Below are 18,246 nucleotides of genomic sequence, written 5' to 3' on the forward strand. Positions count from 1 at the left end.
TCACCACGCTTGACCCAAATGCAGAAAGGCACTCACTGGAAGGGGAAGGAGCTCATGGGAGGAGAAGAATCAACAAACTCTGTTTGAAAATGCAACAGTGAAATGGAACAGTAGCTGGGCAGTGGAGGCACTCCCCTTTAATCCCAGCACTTTGGAGGCAGAGGCAGGTGGATCCCTGTGAGTTAGAGGCTGGCCTGGTCTACAGAGTGAGTTCCAGGACAGCCAGGGAGGGCTACACAGAGAAACCCTGTCTTAAGAAAGAGAGAGAGAGAGAGAGAGAGAGAGAGAGAGAGAGAGAGAAAGTTGAATAGTGTATACTAAATAAAATAATTTTTAAATTATGAGTATTGGGATTGCTCAGCAGGTAGAGATAGTTAAGGTCCAAACTGACAACCTCAGTTTAATCCCCCATCCACAGAAGGAAAGAGAATGACTCCCAAAAGTTACCCTCTGACCTCCACATATGCACCACGGCACATGTGCCTGAATACTCTCTCCTCTTTCACGAACATCCACACTAAATAAATGTAAAAGAAATCAATAGAAACTTTCGTCGAATAGTCTCACGACCTTTTATTTTGAAAAACTTCTTAAGCAAGACAGAAATAGTTTGCATGTCGGCGTGCAAACCACACCAGCCACAGCCACAACCGTAAAATGGGGATCTCACAGCACATCTTCATACACCACACACTCCCAGTATGTGACTGTTTCTAGATCCTTATTATTCATGGCCTTGACAACCTTGAAGAGCTGTTCAGAGTTGTCTGATCATGGCTATACTGAGATACATACTTCTAAAGAGAATCTCAGAGAAATGACATCTGTCCTTCAATAATTGCTCATTTGATAGGGTATTTGTTTTTTGCCAGGCTAACCTTAAATTTAAAATCCTTATAAGGGCAGAATTACACGAATGAGCCACCATACCCTCCTAGGTAAGACTTTTTTGGGTTTTGTTGTTGTTTGGCTTTGCTTTTTGTTTTGGGTTTTGTTTGTTTGTTTTTGAGACAGGGTTTCTTTGTGTAGCCTTGGCTGTCCTGGACTCACTTTGTAGATCAGGCTGGCCTGATCACAGAGATCTGCCTGCCTCTGGCTCCTGAGTGCTGGTATCAAATGAATGAACCTCCATATTGAGAGAGAGAGGCCAGACATGGTCACACACACACAAGTAAAAATAAAGTAAACATAAAAACCAAACCATCCAGACTAAGCATGGTGACACACCTTTAATCCTAGTGTTCAGGAGAGTGTATGGCAGAGCATAGTATGGCCGGATGATATATACAGGCTAGGAAGCAGGGTTTCATGGTGGAATGTATGCAGGCTTGCTCACCTCACAGTGGGCAGGAAGCAGAAACAAGGTCTGGTGTACCGATACTTTCTTCGAGTGCATGCTCCCCAAGACCCCATTTTCTTCTCTCTTGGCCTCAAAACACATCATACTTCTTTGTTCCGTGATCTGAGACGTCACCCTTAAATCTTAGGTCCGACCCACAAGAGACATCAAGGCACATTTTGACAACTATGACATACAAAGAAAGATTTCCTGAGCTAGTGAGGTTCTGTTCAGAATGTGAACTTGGGTGCAGAGTTGGTGGCACATGGATATAATCCCAACAATAAGAAGGCTGGAGCAGGAGGACTGAGTTCCAGACTAACCCATACCACCTAGCAAAACAATAGAAGCAGAATGCAGACTAGAAATCAAAAGAGATTTGGGAATGGTGGTGTAGGCCTGTAATCCTGAAGGCATAAGGACACAGTCAATTGTGTCCTTGGGTACATAGGGAGTCTGAGGCCAGCCTAGGCCAGCATGAGACCCTGTCTCAACACTAAACAGGGAAGAGGGCCTCAGTCAACAAAGCACTTGCCCTGCAAGTGAGAGGACCAGAGTTCAGATCCCCAGAACCATGTAAAACACTGGCCATGGTAGAACACAACTACAATCCCAGGAAGGGATTGTGAGGTGGAGGCAGGTGGATACCTACGACTCACTGGCCGGACAGCAGCCTGGCTTGCATAGCAAATTCCAAGTTAATGAGATCCTGTCTCAAACAAAATGTGGAAAGCACCTGAGGAATGACACTATGCCCCCCCCTCTCAAACACACACATATACACACACACATACACAACCAAAATAAAAAATGTAGAGCAAATCTGTAAGATTGAATGGCAGGAAACTGTAGGTTAAGGAAAGAGAAAGCATACATCACACACAGCCTGAGAGCTCAGGCTGTCCAGCCCAGCGAGGCAGAAGCCCCAGCCCTTGCTGAGATAAACACAAGCAGCCATGTTTAGCTATGCCTGGACTCCCCTGTACCACCCACTGAGTCCTTCCACAGCAACAGCCTGTCACAAACAAACTTCCAGCAAAACATGCAGCCATGTTTGATGAAGCATGCAGCCAAGAAGAGGAGAGAGTACTGCAAGTTACAAAGATTTATTGCCAGCCTGGGCTTCCAGTCCAAAACCTGGGCTGTTCAAAGCTCAGGAAGTTGTCATGGTGCAACCTGATGTGGGCTCCACTCTCTCCGTGGGATCCTTGTTCCACATGGTGGCTGCCAGGTGACCCACTCCGGTGTGAGTCCCTGTTCCCTGATGGCGGTGGGCTCTGACGCTGGCACAGTGCCTAGCTCTCAGAGGCTGCCTGGACCTGCTCTAGCGCAGGCTGGGCCCTCTTTGGGGCCAGGCACCCCAGGCTTGACCCTGAAGAGGGACGAGGTGATGCCGGATAACTTGACACTGAGAAGATGAACGGGTGTGAGATAACAGCCACCTGTGAGCCAGATTTCCCCAGGCAAGTCCATGTGGCCCCTCTGGCCTGCACAGTATATATATACATATATATAAAAAAAAATAATGTGTTACCAAGAGTTAAAAATTCCAAAATTTTATATAAAAGCCTGGGTTTGGGGCCTGAGGGAGAAAGATACTGTGACTATCTGGCAACATTCTCACATGGCACTTACTGGTCATGCTACACGGCACCTCCCCATCCCAGCCCCCGGCCACCTAGCACCGGAGCAAATGTGCTGTTGGGTTTTTGGTTTTATTTCTTGTCTGATATAAGGACTCACATCCCTTATATGTGTCCTACCAAAAAAGGAAAGGTGTGGAAGTCATGCTTGGAAGGGATTGCTCTGGCTCCCCAGGCCTTCTGCTTCACCCTGCAAGGCCCGTGGGCAGCACCAGGCCTAATGGAGCTTGCCCATAACTCCCATATTAACTCCCACAGGGTTTCTGCCACACGCTGCCCTGCTTCTCCAGGATCCATCAGCACCGGTGTTGGCTGGGCAAGCTGAGAAGACAATGCGGTTAATCTCGGAAGTTAATGGGGGGACAGACTGAGACTGACTACCTAGGCCTCTTTGCTGGAGGAAAGGTTTAGAGTGGAATGAGAAAGATTAATATTCTGTTATTCTGGTTTTGAGTCAGTGACTAAAAAGAAGAGCGGGGTGGGGATAACTTTAGAAAGCCAAGTTTGGGTCAGTTTGAACTTAAGATTCCCAAACATGTTGACTGTTTCGGACATGAACGAAACTCTTGGAAAGCCGGTGGGGGTGGGGAGGAGCATGGCTTACAGCCCAGCAGATGTCCAGACCTGCCTGGTCCATCCTCCCACAGGAGAGGGCGCACACTGATTTGTAGAGAGGGTAGAGGGAATGGAGCTGGAGGTGGGCAGGTCTGGGCCTTGGGACACAGAAGAAGAGGCGTGTGGTGCCCCTTCGTTCTGTGGCCGTGGCTGCCAGGCTATCTGCCCTTGAGAGAGGCGGCGATCTTGACGCAGCCCAGGCGCTTCCCATCGCTGCTCAGGATGCTCTGGATGCGGTAGTTGCCACTGCTCAGCCAGCTCGGCAGCTCCAGGTCAGGCACTGTGAAGTTGCTCGTAGGCAGTGAGTAGGTGCCCTGAGGGGAGGAAGTGAACCCGGGTCAGGGCTGGCCTCTGCTGCTGACAGCCTCCAGCTGTGATCCGCCCTCCCCTGGAGTTCCGCTTAGAGGCAGCAGCGCTGCTGTGGCCCTTTTCCAGGCTGAGTAAGTAGAAAGGGCACCAGTGGTCACGGCTAAGGTCAGAGCTGCCCGGTTTCACAGATGGCTAATCCGAGGCTCCTGGCCCCCAGCACAGCGGTTCTCATATCCGTAGAAGCAAAGACCACACCCCCTCTTACTCTACCACAGAGGAGTAAAATTAATGCCTGGCGCCCCAGGTACTCACTTCCTTGAAGGGACAGTGGCAGGGCAGCCCGTAGGTGTGCAGGGGCTCTGGGCAGGGCTCTCCAGGGGGAATGTACATGTTCAGCAGGTCACAGAAGTCCTCATAGGTACAGCTGCCAAGCTGTTCTACGCAGGGGATCTTGACCCAGAAGCCGGCCACTTCCTTCTCCACGGTCAGCTCCACCTGTCACAGGATTTGACCAGGGCACCAGTGTGAGCTCCAGGGCACACATTCCGGCAGTTGCCTCTCGTCTCACCTCATGACCAACTGTAATAAGACTCACAGTCCAATCTCAAAGTTATCCTCCATACCTTTCCATGGGTTTGTTTGTTTGAGACGCAGTCTACAGATGTAGACCAGACTGGCCTTGAACTTACAGTGAATCTCCTCTGTCTCTTGGTGCGGGGTACCACGGGGGGAGAGATGGTTTGGCTAGGGGGATGCTCCGTCTGAGTCCCAGGATTCCTAAGCATGTGGCGGGCACTGCTCATCAAATGTGAATGCCCCTTCTTTCTGACCCATATGTCATCTTCCAGTTGTCACTCTCGAATGAGAGGAGGCCACACACTGACATCACACTAGCTGGATGACTATGCCATGTGCCCTGGGTGGGCCTGCCTTCCAAACCCAGTCTTAGCTATAACATCTTTATGTTGGTTGTTCTTGACTCATATTTTCTGTTGCTGCAGACGGCAGAGTTATATTTGGAAATGTAGCTAGGTGCAGCACTGAGCATCATGGTACCCTAGAGGAAAAGGTAGGGGAACTTGCAAGTTCAAGCCCAGTCTACTTATCTACACTCTGCAAAAACAAACCAATGGAAATGTATGGGGAGATTCCTCTGAGATTAGTCTATGGGTCTTATTGCAGCTGGTTACAAGAGCTGAATGACCTCCTGAGACCCAGCTGGGTGAGAAAACCAGAACATGCTCCCCACGGCCAAGCTACCCTGATCCCACTCCTGTTCTAGTGGCAGCCTACCCGACCGAGGAGAAGCAGCCAAGCCTTCCTGGCAAACAGTCTGATTGCCCTTGGCACATACAGAAGATTAACTCTATTAGTTGCCATGCATACAGGTTGTCTCTCAGAACCGGATCTGTGTCCCAGCGAAGCCAGCAAGGGAAAAGTGCACGGGTGAATAGCCGGAAGCCGGCACTCCGTGATTCCTGCGGATGTTACAGGCAGGAGAGTGTGTGTGTGTGTGTGTGTGTGTGTGTGTGTGTGTGTGTGCACGTGTGTCCGTCATCATCCACTTTGCTTTTTGAGTCAGGGTTTCTCGCTGATCCATCCAGGCTGGCTTGCCAGGGACCTGCCCATCTCCACCTCCTCACAGGGTTACAAGTGCACAGGCCACCATGCCTGGCTTTTATATGACTTCTGGAGTTGGCTACAGGTCCTCATGCTTGCACAAGAAGCATGTTATCAGCTAAGCCATCTCCGCATACAGGAAGCCACAGAATTCTGCTGTGCGCCAAGAAGCTGAAACTGCTTGCCTCCCTGGCCTGCTCTGCTAACTAACATGAATCCTCCCTGATTGCATAGTGACCTTTCCTCCAGCCTGCCTCCTCTGCTGGCAAATCTATTCCTCTTAGATCAGGAACAGCGAGAGGGTCTGGGCTGGAAGATTAACGGGTTCAGCCCCAAGGGAGTCAGTCAACTTCCTTCAGTTTCTACTTCCTCAGCCGGGAGCAGGAGTGTTCTGTTGTCCTGCTGAGGACACCTGCGCAGCACTCACGAGCCTCAGACTACAAAACCCTCCAGCTACTTCACTTCCCTCCTTCCCTTACTTAGCCAGGGTCCCAAAGAGGGACGTGAGCCAGTCACAGTCTAAACAGGGGTAAGCAGCCCAGAGCATGAATGTCTGTGGTACTTCCCCCATCACTGCTCCCCAACCCAGGAGCGGCATAGCACTGGAAGCCCAGAGCAGCAGTCACTGAAGTTAACTAGTCCGGAGGCAGCAGACACACCTACCATTAGGGGATCACAGCCAGTGTTTCCTGTCCATCTCCTACCTACGGCCAGCAGAGCTCAGAAATATGTCCTCATCGATCCTGTGCCTCAGCACTTGTTCACCTGGCACAGCTACACCAGTTCATCAAGGAGACCCGCTAGGGTCAAACAGCTAAGAGTCATCCAGGCAGTGGTGGCACACACCTTTAATCCCAGCACTGGGGAGGCAGAGGCAGGAGGTCTCTGAGTTTGAAGCCAGCCTGATCTACAGAGTGAGCTCCAGGACAGCCAAGGCTACACAGAGACACTGTGTCTCAAACAAACAAACAAACAAACAAAACAAAGTTAAAACAACCAGGGCTGGGGAGATGGATCCGCTGGTAAAGTGCCTGCCAGGCAAGCAGGAGCCCCTGAGTTCAGACCCCAGGACCCCGTAGGAGCTAGGCACAGGGGTACAGGCCCAGCACTGGAGAGGCAGAGGCAGGCAGACCCTGGGGCTCATGGGCCAGCGACCTAGCTGGAATTTTGAGCTCCAGGCACAATGAGACTCCATCTAAGGTGGAGAGAGATTGAAAAGAACACCCAGCATTGAGCTCTGGCCGCTACATGCATGTACATACACATTCTGAGACAGACATACACACATGGGCACACACTCATACACTCAAGATTCAATATTGACAGCAGAGAAATGGCATTCATGCCACACTGGCAGACTCAGTCCAGTAGCCAGTCTGCCTTTTCGATCTGGACAAACTTTGTCCCTGTATCCACAGGGCTTGGCCTCCAACTGCTGGATGATAACTGAAGAAAGTGTACTGGTCCAGCAGGGCCATGGGCAGTGGGGCAGAGTCACTGACACCTATCCAGGTCTTCCAGCCCAAGAGGCTGCAGGAAAACTGACAGTGATTGACAAGTCAACAAGTACCAGCACAAACTGAGCACGTCCTGTGTGCTAGGCTCTCAGCAGAGTACCATCCGCATTTACTGAGTAACTTAGTTCTTGCTCAAGAAATGCCTCAGACAGAGGAACTGTGATTGGGCCCAACAACCCAGGCTGTTGAAACTGAGGACGCCTAGAACCCCCCAGTTTCCTGTACTTCCTTCTAACTGCTGGAATTCACAGGCATGCACTACCATGCTTGGCTCCCAACAACCTTCTAAATGATCAAAACTTGGTCGAGAACAGGTCTGGACCAGAAAGAGGATGTGGGCATATAGTATTATCTGAGAAAGGTGGTGATTCTAACTAGAGAGTGAAGAACTACAATAAGAGGTTTCACTAGAAGCCATACACACATATAAAACACATGCAAAAAAGGGCAATGGGTGGGAATAAGCTCGTTTTCCCAAATAACTGTAAAAAGCAAGTGAACTGTGAACAGACCACTTAGGCTCAAGAGGGGTAAAGACTCCTAGACTCTTGGCTTAGTGTCAAAAAAAAAAAAAAAAAAAAGGAAGAAAGAAGGAAAAATCATTGGAAAAGACAGCACAGCTGTCAGTTTAGGTGTGAACATGGTTGACTGTTTGGAGACATTTTGGCTTTGAATATAAAAGATCTTTAAAACTGCACATCTGAGCCAGCAGGTTGGCTTGGCAGCTTAAGGTGCTTGCCACATAAGCCTGGCAATCTGAGTTCCCATCAGAGAACCCACAAAAAAAGTGGAAGAGAAGTGGGTGTGATGGCACATGCCTTAAATTCCAGCACTTGGGGAGGCAGAGGTAGTTGGATCACTGTGAGTTCGAGGCCAGCCTGGTCTACAAAGTGAGTCCAGGACAGCCAAGACTATGTAGAGAAACCCTGTTCAAAAAAAAAAAAAGTGGCAGAGAACCAACTAAACAACTTTGTCCTCTAACCTGTATGTGCTCACTTGATCATGTGTGCCTCACCCCACATACCATATGCACACACAATAATAATAATAAATAGAATAATAATAATAAATAGAAATACTTAATGTGAAGCTACATAGTAAGTAGATCACTGTGAGGAAAAAATCCTAGCCAGGATAATGTCTTCCATGTTGTCTCATTAATACAGCAAGTGAAGATTCTGACAGGATCCAGAACAGCCAACGATGACCAGCTACTGAGAAGGCATGCAGTAGAAGCTAGGCACAGTGGCACATGCTGTAATCTCAGTCCTCAGGAGGCACTGGCAGAAGATCAGAAAGAAGTTCAAGGCTATCCTCAGGTACTTACATTAAGTTCTGGGGAAGCCTGAGCGTCATAAGACCCTGGCTCAAAAGAAGAGAAACAAGCCTGGATGTGGCTTTGGTAGCGTGCTCACCAAACATGCATGAGAGGCCCTGGGGTCCATTCCAGGTGTGGTAGCACAACTGCGATCTGAACACTTTGCGGGGTAGAGGCAAGAGGGCCAGGAGCTCACAGCAAGCTCAAGGCCAGCTAAGACTACATGAAGGCCTTCCTCAAAACCAATACACAGATACAGAGCACTGCCTATTTTCATATGTATTTATTAAAAATAAATACATGCAGTATGGATAAAGATCATAGGATTAGTCATTTTGGCTGTGAGAGCCCATTTGTTTTATTTTCTTCCCTTTGCAATCACATTTTCTTTTTTTATTTTTTTATTTTATTTTATTTGGGTTGAGAGGTAGTATTTGTTTTCTGTTTTGAGACAGGGTCTCTCTCTCTCTCTCTCTTTATGGCTGGCCTGGATCCTGTGTGGGTGTGTGTCCGTGTCTGTGTTTGTGTCCCTGTATGTGTGTGTGTGTGTGTGTGTGTGTGTGTGTGTGTATACATACACGAGGCTGTCCTCACAGGCAACCTGCTTCTTTTGCTGGAATTACCTGCAGTCACACTGACCAAGTATCAAGGCAGGTGTGGTGGTTCATGCCCTTAATCCTACTGAAGCAGGCAGGCCTGCCATGAGTTCAAGGCCAGCTTGGATTTTAGAGTAAGACCCTGTCTCAAAACAAAACAAAATAAAATAGCCTTACGCCCATAGCTACTGACTCCGAAACAGGACAACACAGAAAGGAGACCGTGGTGAACAGTGGGCAGCCATATCCAAGTGAAGGTGGGGGTGATTCCCAGTGGGCACATGAGTTTCCCTTCCGTCCCCTTATCCTGAGACTCTGTGAACCTGGGTAAGTCTGTAAAGGCTAATCCCTCACAACCCGTGAGCATGCACCTCACGCATGCTCCTGCCCCTTCCCAACCCTCTTCCAGCTAGCTGGGGGCTCACCTTCTGAGGAGAAGTGAGAGGGACGCTGGTCTTGCCCTCAGCGCTGACAATCACATCTCCAGGAACAACAATGGGGTCAGGTTGGAGTGTAAGGCTCTTGATCACTGCGGGGTCCTTTCCTTCATCACAGTTATCCCAGGAGAAGCTGCCGAGTCGGGAAGGCTAGTGACAACCAGACAGCAAGGGGAGAAGTTGAGGAAAAGAAATGTTTTGGCGCAGAAGCGTTGGAGGCCCGCCCGTTCCCCTCTGCGCCCCACGGTAACAGTTGACATTTGTCTATCCCATTCTTCAAGCAGGACTCCAAAGACAACATCCCAAAGTGTGAGGCTAAGGTCCGTTATATCAGACCTTGGACTTCAAAACTGATGGGGCTGGGATGTAGCTCAGTTGGTAGCATGCTTGCCTGGCATATTGGAAACCTCAGGCTCTATCCTTGGCACCGCACAAACCTAGTGTGGTGACATGGGCAGCCCTTGGGAGATGGAAGCAGGAACACCCAGCATTCAAGGTCATCTTCAACTACACGGCCCATTTCAGGCCAGTCTGGATACACAAGACCCTGTTCCGGGACAGGGGAGGGAAGACTTAGCTGGGTGTGGTGGTACAAGCCCATAATGTAAGGACTCGCGTTAGGGCAAGATGCTGGAATGTTTGTGGTCACTCTAGATCAACCTGGGCTACAAGGAAAGAAGAGAGGAAAAGAAGGGAGGACCCACCCCTAGCTAAGGAGGCATTGGCAGTTCATGGCTGCTGAGAGGGAGTCATTATTCTTTGCAGGGGGTGGGGTGATACTCACAGGGAGCCCATGCCCTAAACCATGCACACATGAGCAGCACTAATCGGACTCAGGAGCTTATTAAAAGGAAGAGGAGGAGATGAGGATGGTAAGCAGATGTGTTAGACAACTGGTGGGGGAGGGGATGTGGGGCTGGGTATGATCTAGAGATATTGTATAGAAGTCAATGAATGAATAAAATATTCTTTTTTAAAAATGGAATTAACCTCACCTAGCTCTGGGGCACCTTCTCTGCGCTCCCAACTCCTGCCACCCATGTCTCTCCAGACAGCTTTAGGACCCACCGCAGGGCAAGCTCCTGGAGGAGTCACCCTTGTATTACAGTATAGGAGCCTGCCCAGGCCCCACCCCATGTCCAATCCAGGGCCAGCAACAATGGGGAACACATTAACACAGAGGGAAACAACAGTGGCCCAAGCCTCACCCTCCAGGGAACAGGACCCACAGGACAAGATCTATAGGGGGTCCCTCACTGATGAGCTATCCCAGGAAATGACTTTCCCATCTCGTAAGCACATCCTTACTCCACTGCCATGAACCACGCCATACCCCGAACCTGAGTCATGCTTCACTCCTCTTCAGAGGCACTTACTTCTTCTATCTTCCTCCATGTGCCCTAGATCCAACACATGTGACCACCAGCCCCAGGACCTAAGGATCTGGATTCCATCCTCTCCCTCCATCCCTCTTAAACACACTCATATTCTTCAAGGACCCTCAGCACTGCCTTTAAAAACCTGCCGATCCTGTCCCCCCCACACCCTGACCTCCATCTTAACCCATTCATAGCCATCGGGGTCCAGAGGGAACACATGATCCATTCTAGACCACAGCCTGTCTCTGCCCAGTTTTGGAGTCAAGACACAAGAAGCTATGTGACCCTATGACAAGAGGCGCGGCACTGTATGTAACCCTATGACGCAAGGCTTGACACTGTCATGGGTCAAAACTTTTAAGCAGGGTTCTAAGCATGTACACGTGTGCCTCAACACCAAGCTCAAGTTGAAGGGATAAGACTAAGAGCTTAAGACTGTCCCTATAGAAAAGGGACAGAGTCAATCACCCATACAATCTACTACAGCTCTAAAGGAGCCAGACAAGGTGCCACACAAGAGACACCAGCACTCCGGAGGCTGAGGCAGGAGGATCTCAAGTTTGAAGGCAGTTTGGGCTATAGTGAGACCCTATCTTCAAAGAAGAACAAAAAACAATAGAAAACCAGCATGGGGCACATGCCTGTAATCCCAGCATTTGTGAGGTAGAGACAAGAGGTGGCTTAGAAGTTCAAAGTCATCTTCAAATACATAGTGAGTTCACAGTCAGCCTGGGATGAAAAAAAAAAAAAACCCTTTGTCTTAAAAGAAGAAGAAGAAGAAGAAGAAGAAGAAGAAGAAGAAGAAGAAGAAGAAGAAGAAGAAGAAAAGCAGCATTACAGGAGTTGGGACAGGTCTGGCTTTGAAGAGCCACTCGGGAAAACCAGGTTTCATTCAAACAGACCTGGGTTAAAAATCACCACCTGGCACACATACTATCTTGGAGTCCTGATTCCCGTATCTTTTAAGTGGAGGCATTTCATATCTTCCTCCCGGAACTGTTACAACGGTGAGAACACATATGCTCATGCCACAGGGTCAGACACCAAGCATGTCCTGGGTCACTAAAGAACAGCCATTTTGCCTCCCTGGCCTCTGTTTCCTGCCACCAACTCTGTGAGATCCCTGTCAGCCTGTTAAAGTTCGTGTTCAAGCTTCTTGGCAATGACAAGACACACTGTGACTAAGAAAGGCAGGGCCAGGATAGGTACCAGCAGGTATTTTGCTCAAACTTCATTCCACAAGTATTTGTGGAGCAACTATTTCAGGCCCTGGACTAAGGGCTACGTAAGTAATAGGAAGCAGTCCTGCCCAGCCTCACAGGGCTTATAGCCTCATGTAAATAAGTGGTACCCAGGCTGGCAGTGTAACTTAGTGGTAGAGAGCTTGCCTCGCATGCCTGAGGCCCTGGGTTCAAACCCAAGTACTAGGGGGTAGCAAAAGGAAAGAGGGAGAAAGGAAAGATTGGATGATGGTTGGATGGATGGATGGATGGATGGACCACTGTAATCCCAGTGCCAAAAGGTGATGTGGAGGGTAACTCAGGTATTACTCAGAGTGGTTGAGAGGTGATACTTAAGACATTCTTTCAGGATGAGAAGTCAACCATCAGTATACATGGAGTACAAGCAAAGGCCCTGAGGTAGAAGCTCAGCTGGTTCTGGCACTATGGAAAGACCAACAGGCCAGACATGTTGCATGCAGGACTTTGCTAAGGCTGGAGGGGTAGCAGGCTCATTAATCTTAAGCCCTCATAAGTCTAAGAGAGCAAACTGGCCGCAGTATAATAGAACACCTTCAAAAGAAAGCACCATGCTTAGAGAAGGATGAACTTGGTGCAGAAGAGAGGCCAGTCGTAAGCCCAAGCAAAAGAATGGCAAAGTAGTAACCTGGGCCTGGGCAGCTGAGTCCAGGCTCATGGGAAAAGGGAGGACAGAGATCAGCACTACCTACCTGGTCCCTAACAGATGCCATCCCCAGCCTAGACCAAGACACAGGGAGAGCAAGCCAGAATGTAAACAGGGAAATGTGGGTACATAGCCATAATATAGGGACAGATCAGCCCCTACCGCTCTCACTAGCAGATGCCTAGGGCATGCTAACCCCTGGAGATTCAACTTCCTCATTTATTAAGTGGACATAAGTATATCTTCTGCTAGGGCGGTGGCCTGGGTAAAATGTCTGTACACAGAAAGCAATAGGACTCAGCTCCTAATGGCAGCCAAGCTCATTTAAATTTTCTGCCCCAGGCCTGAGGAGAGTAGGAAGATGTGACAGGGATGGCAATATGGACTCTCGGAGCAGGTGCTGGAACAGAAAGAGGCCATTAATGGAAAACTGATGAGACCCAAACAAAGCCGAGTTTAGTTCACAGTAACCGACCTACACTGGCTCTTTAGTTTTAACAAGCGTATACTGATAATACGGGATGCTAACAAAGGCAATTAGCTAAGTACACAGAACTCCATACTATCCTTATCAACTATTCCAAATTAAGGCCATTAGGGAAGCTCCTTGGGCATGGCAGTGCAAGCCTATAACCCTAGCAACTGGGAGACGGAGGCAGGAGGATCAGTAGCTCCAAGTCATCCTTAGCTACGTAGGGGAGTTTTAGGGGATACAAAGAGAAGAAAGAAAGAAAGAAAGAAAGAAAGAAAGAAAGAAAGAAAGAAAGAAAGAAAGAAAGAAAGAAAGAAAGAAAGAAAGAAAGAAAGAGGAAAAGTACAAAGGTCAATCCATAGCACACAGTGGGTATATAAAAAATGACAGGCACGATACAACCTAAAGTCTAGTAATTGCCTACTGTCTACCAGCACAGAGCTAGCCATTCGGCTGTTATCGGAGTCACCACAGCCCAGAGTCAGAAGACCAGTCAATGATACAAAAGGACCCCAAGGTTCCGGAGGTTCACTCACTCAATGGTGACTCCGCACAGCCTTCTTTAGCCCAGATGTCCCCAGGGAACATGGAGCCGACAGCAGGTAAGGCTCAAAAGTGTCACTCACTAAGTGATCTTGAGTAAAGTCCCTCATAGCCAGAAGGAGGTTGGTGCCTAGAAGGCCTGAGTCCCTCCGAATCGCCTCTCTGCGCCCCTCAAATTTGGAATGGCACAGTGGTTATCCCCACGCCTAGAGCCTCTTCTTGGGCTCCACCTCACAAGGCCAGTCGTGGATCCGAGACAAGCGTTCTCAGCCCACACGGGGACACCAAGAGACAAACTGACTAGCCTCTGGGCAAATGAAGTTAAAGGTCCTTCCTCCCACGAATAACAGTTTTCCTGCCTCTGGATCAAACAGGGTCAAGGCCGTACTAGCCCCAACCGCACTACTCTTTTCGGCATTTTGCAAACATCGTTCACACCTATTTTACAGACATCAGACTAAGATCATCCACAACAGAAAAGGAATCGGTAGTCAGATACCCCACTTTCGCAGTCCATCCCTCCCTTTCCTTTACCCAGACATTTCTGGCTCTTAGACAAACCTCCTCCCCGATGTGGCAGGAGGGAGGGGTTCTGGAGGACCGACACCTTTCGGCCACAACAAAAGGCAAAGGGACCGGGCTAGTCCCTCAGAATGACCAAATCTCCCTCTTCCAGCCGTCTGCAGTGCGGGAGCAGAAAAGATACAGGAAAGTGAAAGATTGGAACTGGGGGGTTGAGGGGAGGCTCAGTGGCTCACGACCAAAAGCAGCGGGAGCACGCGGCTGGCCCTCAGCCACCCGGTGGGCAACTTTGAACCTCCTAGCCTGATTCAACCCTCCCCACCGCAGGAAGACTTTAGATCGGAGCAGAAAACCGGGAAGGAGGAGGGCGGGAAATGCAGTCACAGCCTGAGAACCTGGGCCTGGGCGGGTGGGTTCACACCGCTGCTCTGCACCCGGAAAGGTTAGGACAGGACGAATCAGAGGAGGCCAGCCCCTCCAGGACAATCTGGACCTATCAGCCCCCGGCTGCCACTGAGGGCCTGCTCCAGAGATCAGGGGCACTCACGCGCTTCAGGCCGAGGCGCAGAGGGGCGACGGGGCCTGCGAGCAGCAAGCCCAGCACGAGCAGCAGCGGCACACGGTGCATGGCGACGGTTCCCGCGGCAGGTCTAGGCACTGCGAATCCCGGATGCCTTTAAAGCCCGCAGGTCGCTAATGCAAAGCCTGGCAGCGCAGCGCTCCGCCCCGCGCCTCCGAGATTGCAGGCCCTAGGCGGGACCTCTGCGGCCACGCCCCCAGCACCGCCCGCTTCAACCCCACCCTCAACGGCCTGATGCAGGGACAGAGCCAGCCGGGGGAAGGGGCGGAGCTGAGGGAAGGAAGGGTAGCGCGAACTGTGGGAGGGGTGGAGCTAAAAGGACGGAGGGGCAGGGCCGAGCGCGAGGGAGGGGCTGGACGCAGAAGAATCAGGGCACAACGCACGGGTGAGTGCAGGAGGGGGTGGGTGGGAGGGGAGGAGAGGTGATGGGCGGGACCTGTTGGGGTGGGGCTGGGCGAAGTGTTGGGGTGTGTCCATCGCCTCTGGAGGTTATCTTCAGGACCCCAGGGGTTCCGTTTTTTGTTTTGTTTTGTTTTGTTTTGTTTTGTTTTGTTTGTTTGTTTGTTTTACCCTCCCAGGTCCTTCTCTGCAGAAATGCGAATCTCCCGGCCAGTTTCCCGCTTCTGTGCACGCGTGTCTCGGCTCTTGGAGTCTGGTTGCCCGCTTTAACTGCACCTACACGCCCCCAGGCCCTTGAGGTTTTTTTGGGAGGATGGCCTCGTTAATCCTGAGGAAGCACCTGCAGCCTGAGGCCGAGCCGAGGAGGCGGTGGCGCGTATCGCCGTCCGAGGTCTTTCCTTTAGAAACCAAAGTTTACTTTCCAACACACACACACACACACACACACACACACACACACACACACACACGAAATACCAGAAATGTCAGCGTTGAGAGCACAGAGGTAGCAGACTGTGAGGGCGAAATTGGTCTTCGTTGCTGAAAAGAATTTCACAAATAGTCTTATGATGAAGCAGAGTTGGTGCTTTTATTAAAAATATTTTAATATAGGTTTAAGCAGGAGGCTTAAGGGGACAAAATGGTGCCCAGAACAAAGTTAAGACACTCGGGAGCGTGGATTTGTGGCCTTCGCAAAGACTCGCACGTTTCCAGAGTCCTCGTCCAGACTATCTACAAGATTTGGGAAACTTTTTGGAGTTTTCTTCGCTCCACGAGTTCCTGGGAGCCCCGTCCCTGTTTCTTTATTCCATAACGAAGGTTACGGGTTGGTTCCAGAGCTGTCTTGGACAGGGTTCCAATCTGGTCAGCTAAACCAGAAGCCAATGAACTTGCACAGCAGCAGCCTGAGTGCGCGTGCTTCTTGGTAAATGGAGTTTCTAGAAATATTGCTGAGGATGGAGGGAGCCTTAAGCAATAGTTAATTGTCCTGGGATTCTTGCTTTTCTGCTCCAACCAGATTCCAGGAGAAGGGGCTCTTTTTTTTTTTTTTTCCTTCTTTCCTCCTCCCCCCTACCGGAAGACAGGAGGGCAGTGTAGCCCGGGCAGTCCTGTAACTTATTCTGTAGACCAGGCTAGCCTCGAACTCAGATATCCACCTGCCCCTGCCTCCCGAGCGCTGCCTCACCACCTCCCAGCTCCTTTTTCCCTTCTTATCTTTCCCGATTTTCCCCTATCTTTTCTTCTGTCAGAAATAAATCCTTGCAGTCTCTCTTCAGTCTGAGCTATACTTAGAACTTCTCGGAGTCAGATTTAGCAGGAGGTCCGAGGCACCTCTCTCCCCTTAGCGGGTGGCTGTCACCTGTTTGATAATTTTGAGCCTTGGAAAGCTGTAGGCAGTCCTCTGAGCTCATCATCAGAAAAGGGAGCAGTCTGGAGCCCCAAGATGCTTGCTAGCTAAAGCTGTCCCCAACCAATAGGATGGACACTTTGGGGAGGAGCCACGCTAAAAGAATGCAATGATTGCACCTCTCTGAGTCCCAAATTATGGGGGAGAAAGGGCGGGAACGTCTCTATACCTGGGGTTTTAAAACCACTGTCTTTCCCCAATTCAACACCCCAGCCATTTTTGCTTTTTCTCTATGTCACTTTCTGCAGAATGTTTTTTTTTTTAACTGATTCATTTTCATGAATCTCTTGAATTTGTTATTATAGAGTAAGGGTCTTGTTTCTCACTTTATCTTTCCTCATAAATGTTCCTCAAAGTAGCAGAAGTGGAACTGTAACTTTTAGTTACTAATGAACAGCCAGTGCTTGACAAAACTATCAACTTTTAATGTATCTTTTAAGTTACATTTTTGTCTTATTTATTTTGTGTGCTTCTATGTTCTCCCCTTTGTTCATACTAAAATACATTTTATATAATTAAGATCTTGACATTGGCTCACTGCTATTAACTAGGCTGTGTATTGGTTCTCTCATAATAAACTCTCCTTCATCGAACACAAATGCAAGCCAAGGACCAGTAAGGAAAGCTCTTTCCCAATGTCATATAGCAGAGTGAAAGGAAAGGTCATTTCTACTGTGGCTGATCCAAAAGGTTGTAAGGGTTGCCCATGTGCCCTTGCCTTTAGATGGGTAGGACTGCAGTACCAACTCTGTGCATGCTGGTGCATCACAAAACAATAAGCAAAGTCCCTTTGGGAATTACTCTTTCATCTCCACATCCCCATCACCCACTTCCTCCTGACTCCTAACCCTCCATCTTCTCGGCCTCACAAGCTCCAGCCTCACACAGTGAACTGTTTGGCCTTGGTAGTTGGAAGGTTGCTTCTCACAGGGAGTTTAGAGGTGAGCAGACACAATCCTTCATATCTATAGAGCTGTTACCTCCCCGATAAATGGCCTTGAAGAAATTCTAGAGTCCCTTGGGCACAGTGACTGGAAGGCACAGCCATAACCATGATGGAAGGAAAGATGGGGCATGTTTCTTCACCCGGCTTGCACTCTGGCCCTGCCGCCTATTGCTTTTAGAGAGTGGGTAGAGGCCTTAACTCTCTGACTTCAATTTTTTTTTTCTTTTACAAAATTAGGGTTTAAAAATCATTAGGATGGAGGAGAAGGTGTAGATCATTTGGTAGACTGTTTGCATAGCATGCCCAAGGCCCTGTGTTCCATCCTAACCCCACATAAACTAGACATGAATGCATGCCTGTAATCCCAGCACTTGTGAAATAGAAGCAGAGAGATCAGAAGTTCAAGGTCAACCTCACCTCATTGTGGAGTTCTAGGCAGCTTGGAATGCATGAAACTGTGATTCAACTAAATAAATAAGCAAGTAAATTAAAAAAAAATACAACCATAAGAAAGATGATTCCATGATAAGCTATTTATGGATTCACTGACAGCTTTGACGACTGGACAAGGTGAAGGCCCTCTCCACGTCTCCCAAAGCACACCCCAGCCTCATCAAGTCCAGACTCTTAGTGCTGAGCGGTAGTAAGTAAAGAAATCAACAAGATGATACCAAGCAAGAGTTCCCAAAAGACAAAAA

At 49.3% G+C, this 18,246-nt stretch overlaps 1 protein-coding gene across 1 annotated transcript; it reads right to left on the reverse strand.

The window, feature by feature from the left end:
- Nucleotides 1–2,429: 2,429 nt before the first annotated feature.
- Gm2a (ganglioside GM2 activator) lies at nucleotides 2,430–14,976 on the reverse strand. Its single transcript, XM_021634622.2, has 4 exons — nucleotides 14,763–14,976; nucleotides 9,383–9,544; nucleotides 4,219–4,401; nucleotides 2,430–3,911 (listed from the first exon to the last, which is right to left on the reverse strand). The coding sequence occupies exons 1-4, from the start codon at nucleotides 14,841–14,843 to the stop codon at nucleotides 3,756–3,758; spliced, it is 582 nt and encodes a 193-aa protein (XP_021490297.1). The 5' UTR covers nucleotides 14,844–14,976; the 3' UTR covers nucleotides 2,430–3,755.
- Between the last annotated feature and the right edge of the window lie 3,270 nt (nucleotides 14,977–18,246).

This window comes from Meriones unguiculatus, chromosome 11 (assembly GCF_030254825.1).
Source record: "Meriones unguiculatus strain TT.TT164.6M chromosome 11, Bangor_MerUng_6.1, whole genome shotgun sequence".
In the NCBI taxonomy this organism is placed as follows: Eukaryota; Metazoa; Chordata; class Mammalia; order Rodentia; family Muridae; genus Meriones; species Meriones unguiculatus.

What these genes read in the sequence shown, in the direction of transcription:
- Gm2a (XM_021634622.2), bottom strand. Translation starts at nt 14,843, where the DNA reads ATGCACCGTGTGCCGCTGCTGCTCGTGCTGGGCTTGCTGCTCGCAGGC. An exon ending in CTCTCACTTCTCCTCAGAAG is followed by an intron (nt 4,402 to 9,382) that starts GTGAGCCCCCAG and finishes ATCCTGTGACAG; the next exon opens with GTGGAGCTGACCGTGGAGAA. An exon ending in GCCACTGTCCCTTCAAGGAA is followed by an intron (nt 3,912 to 4,218) that starts GTGAGTACCTGG and finishes TCCTCCCCTCAG; the next exon opens with GGCACCTACTCACTGCCTAC.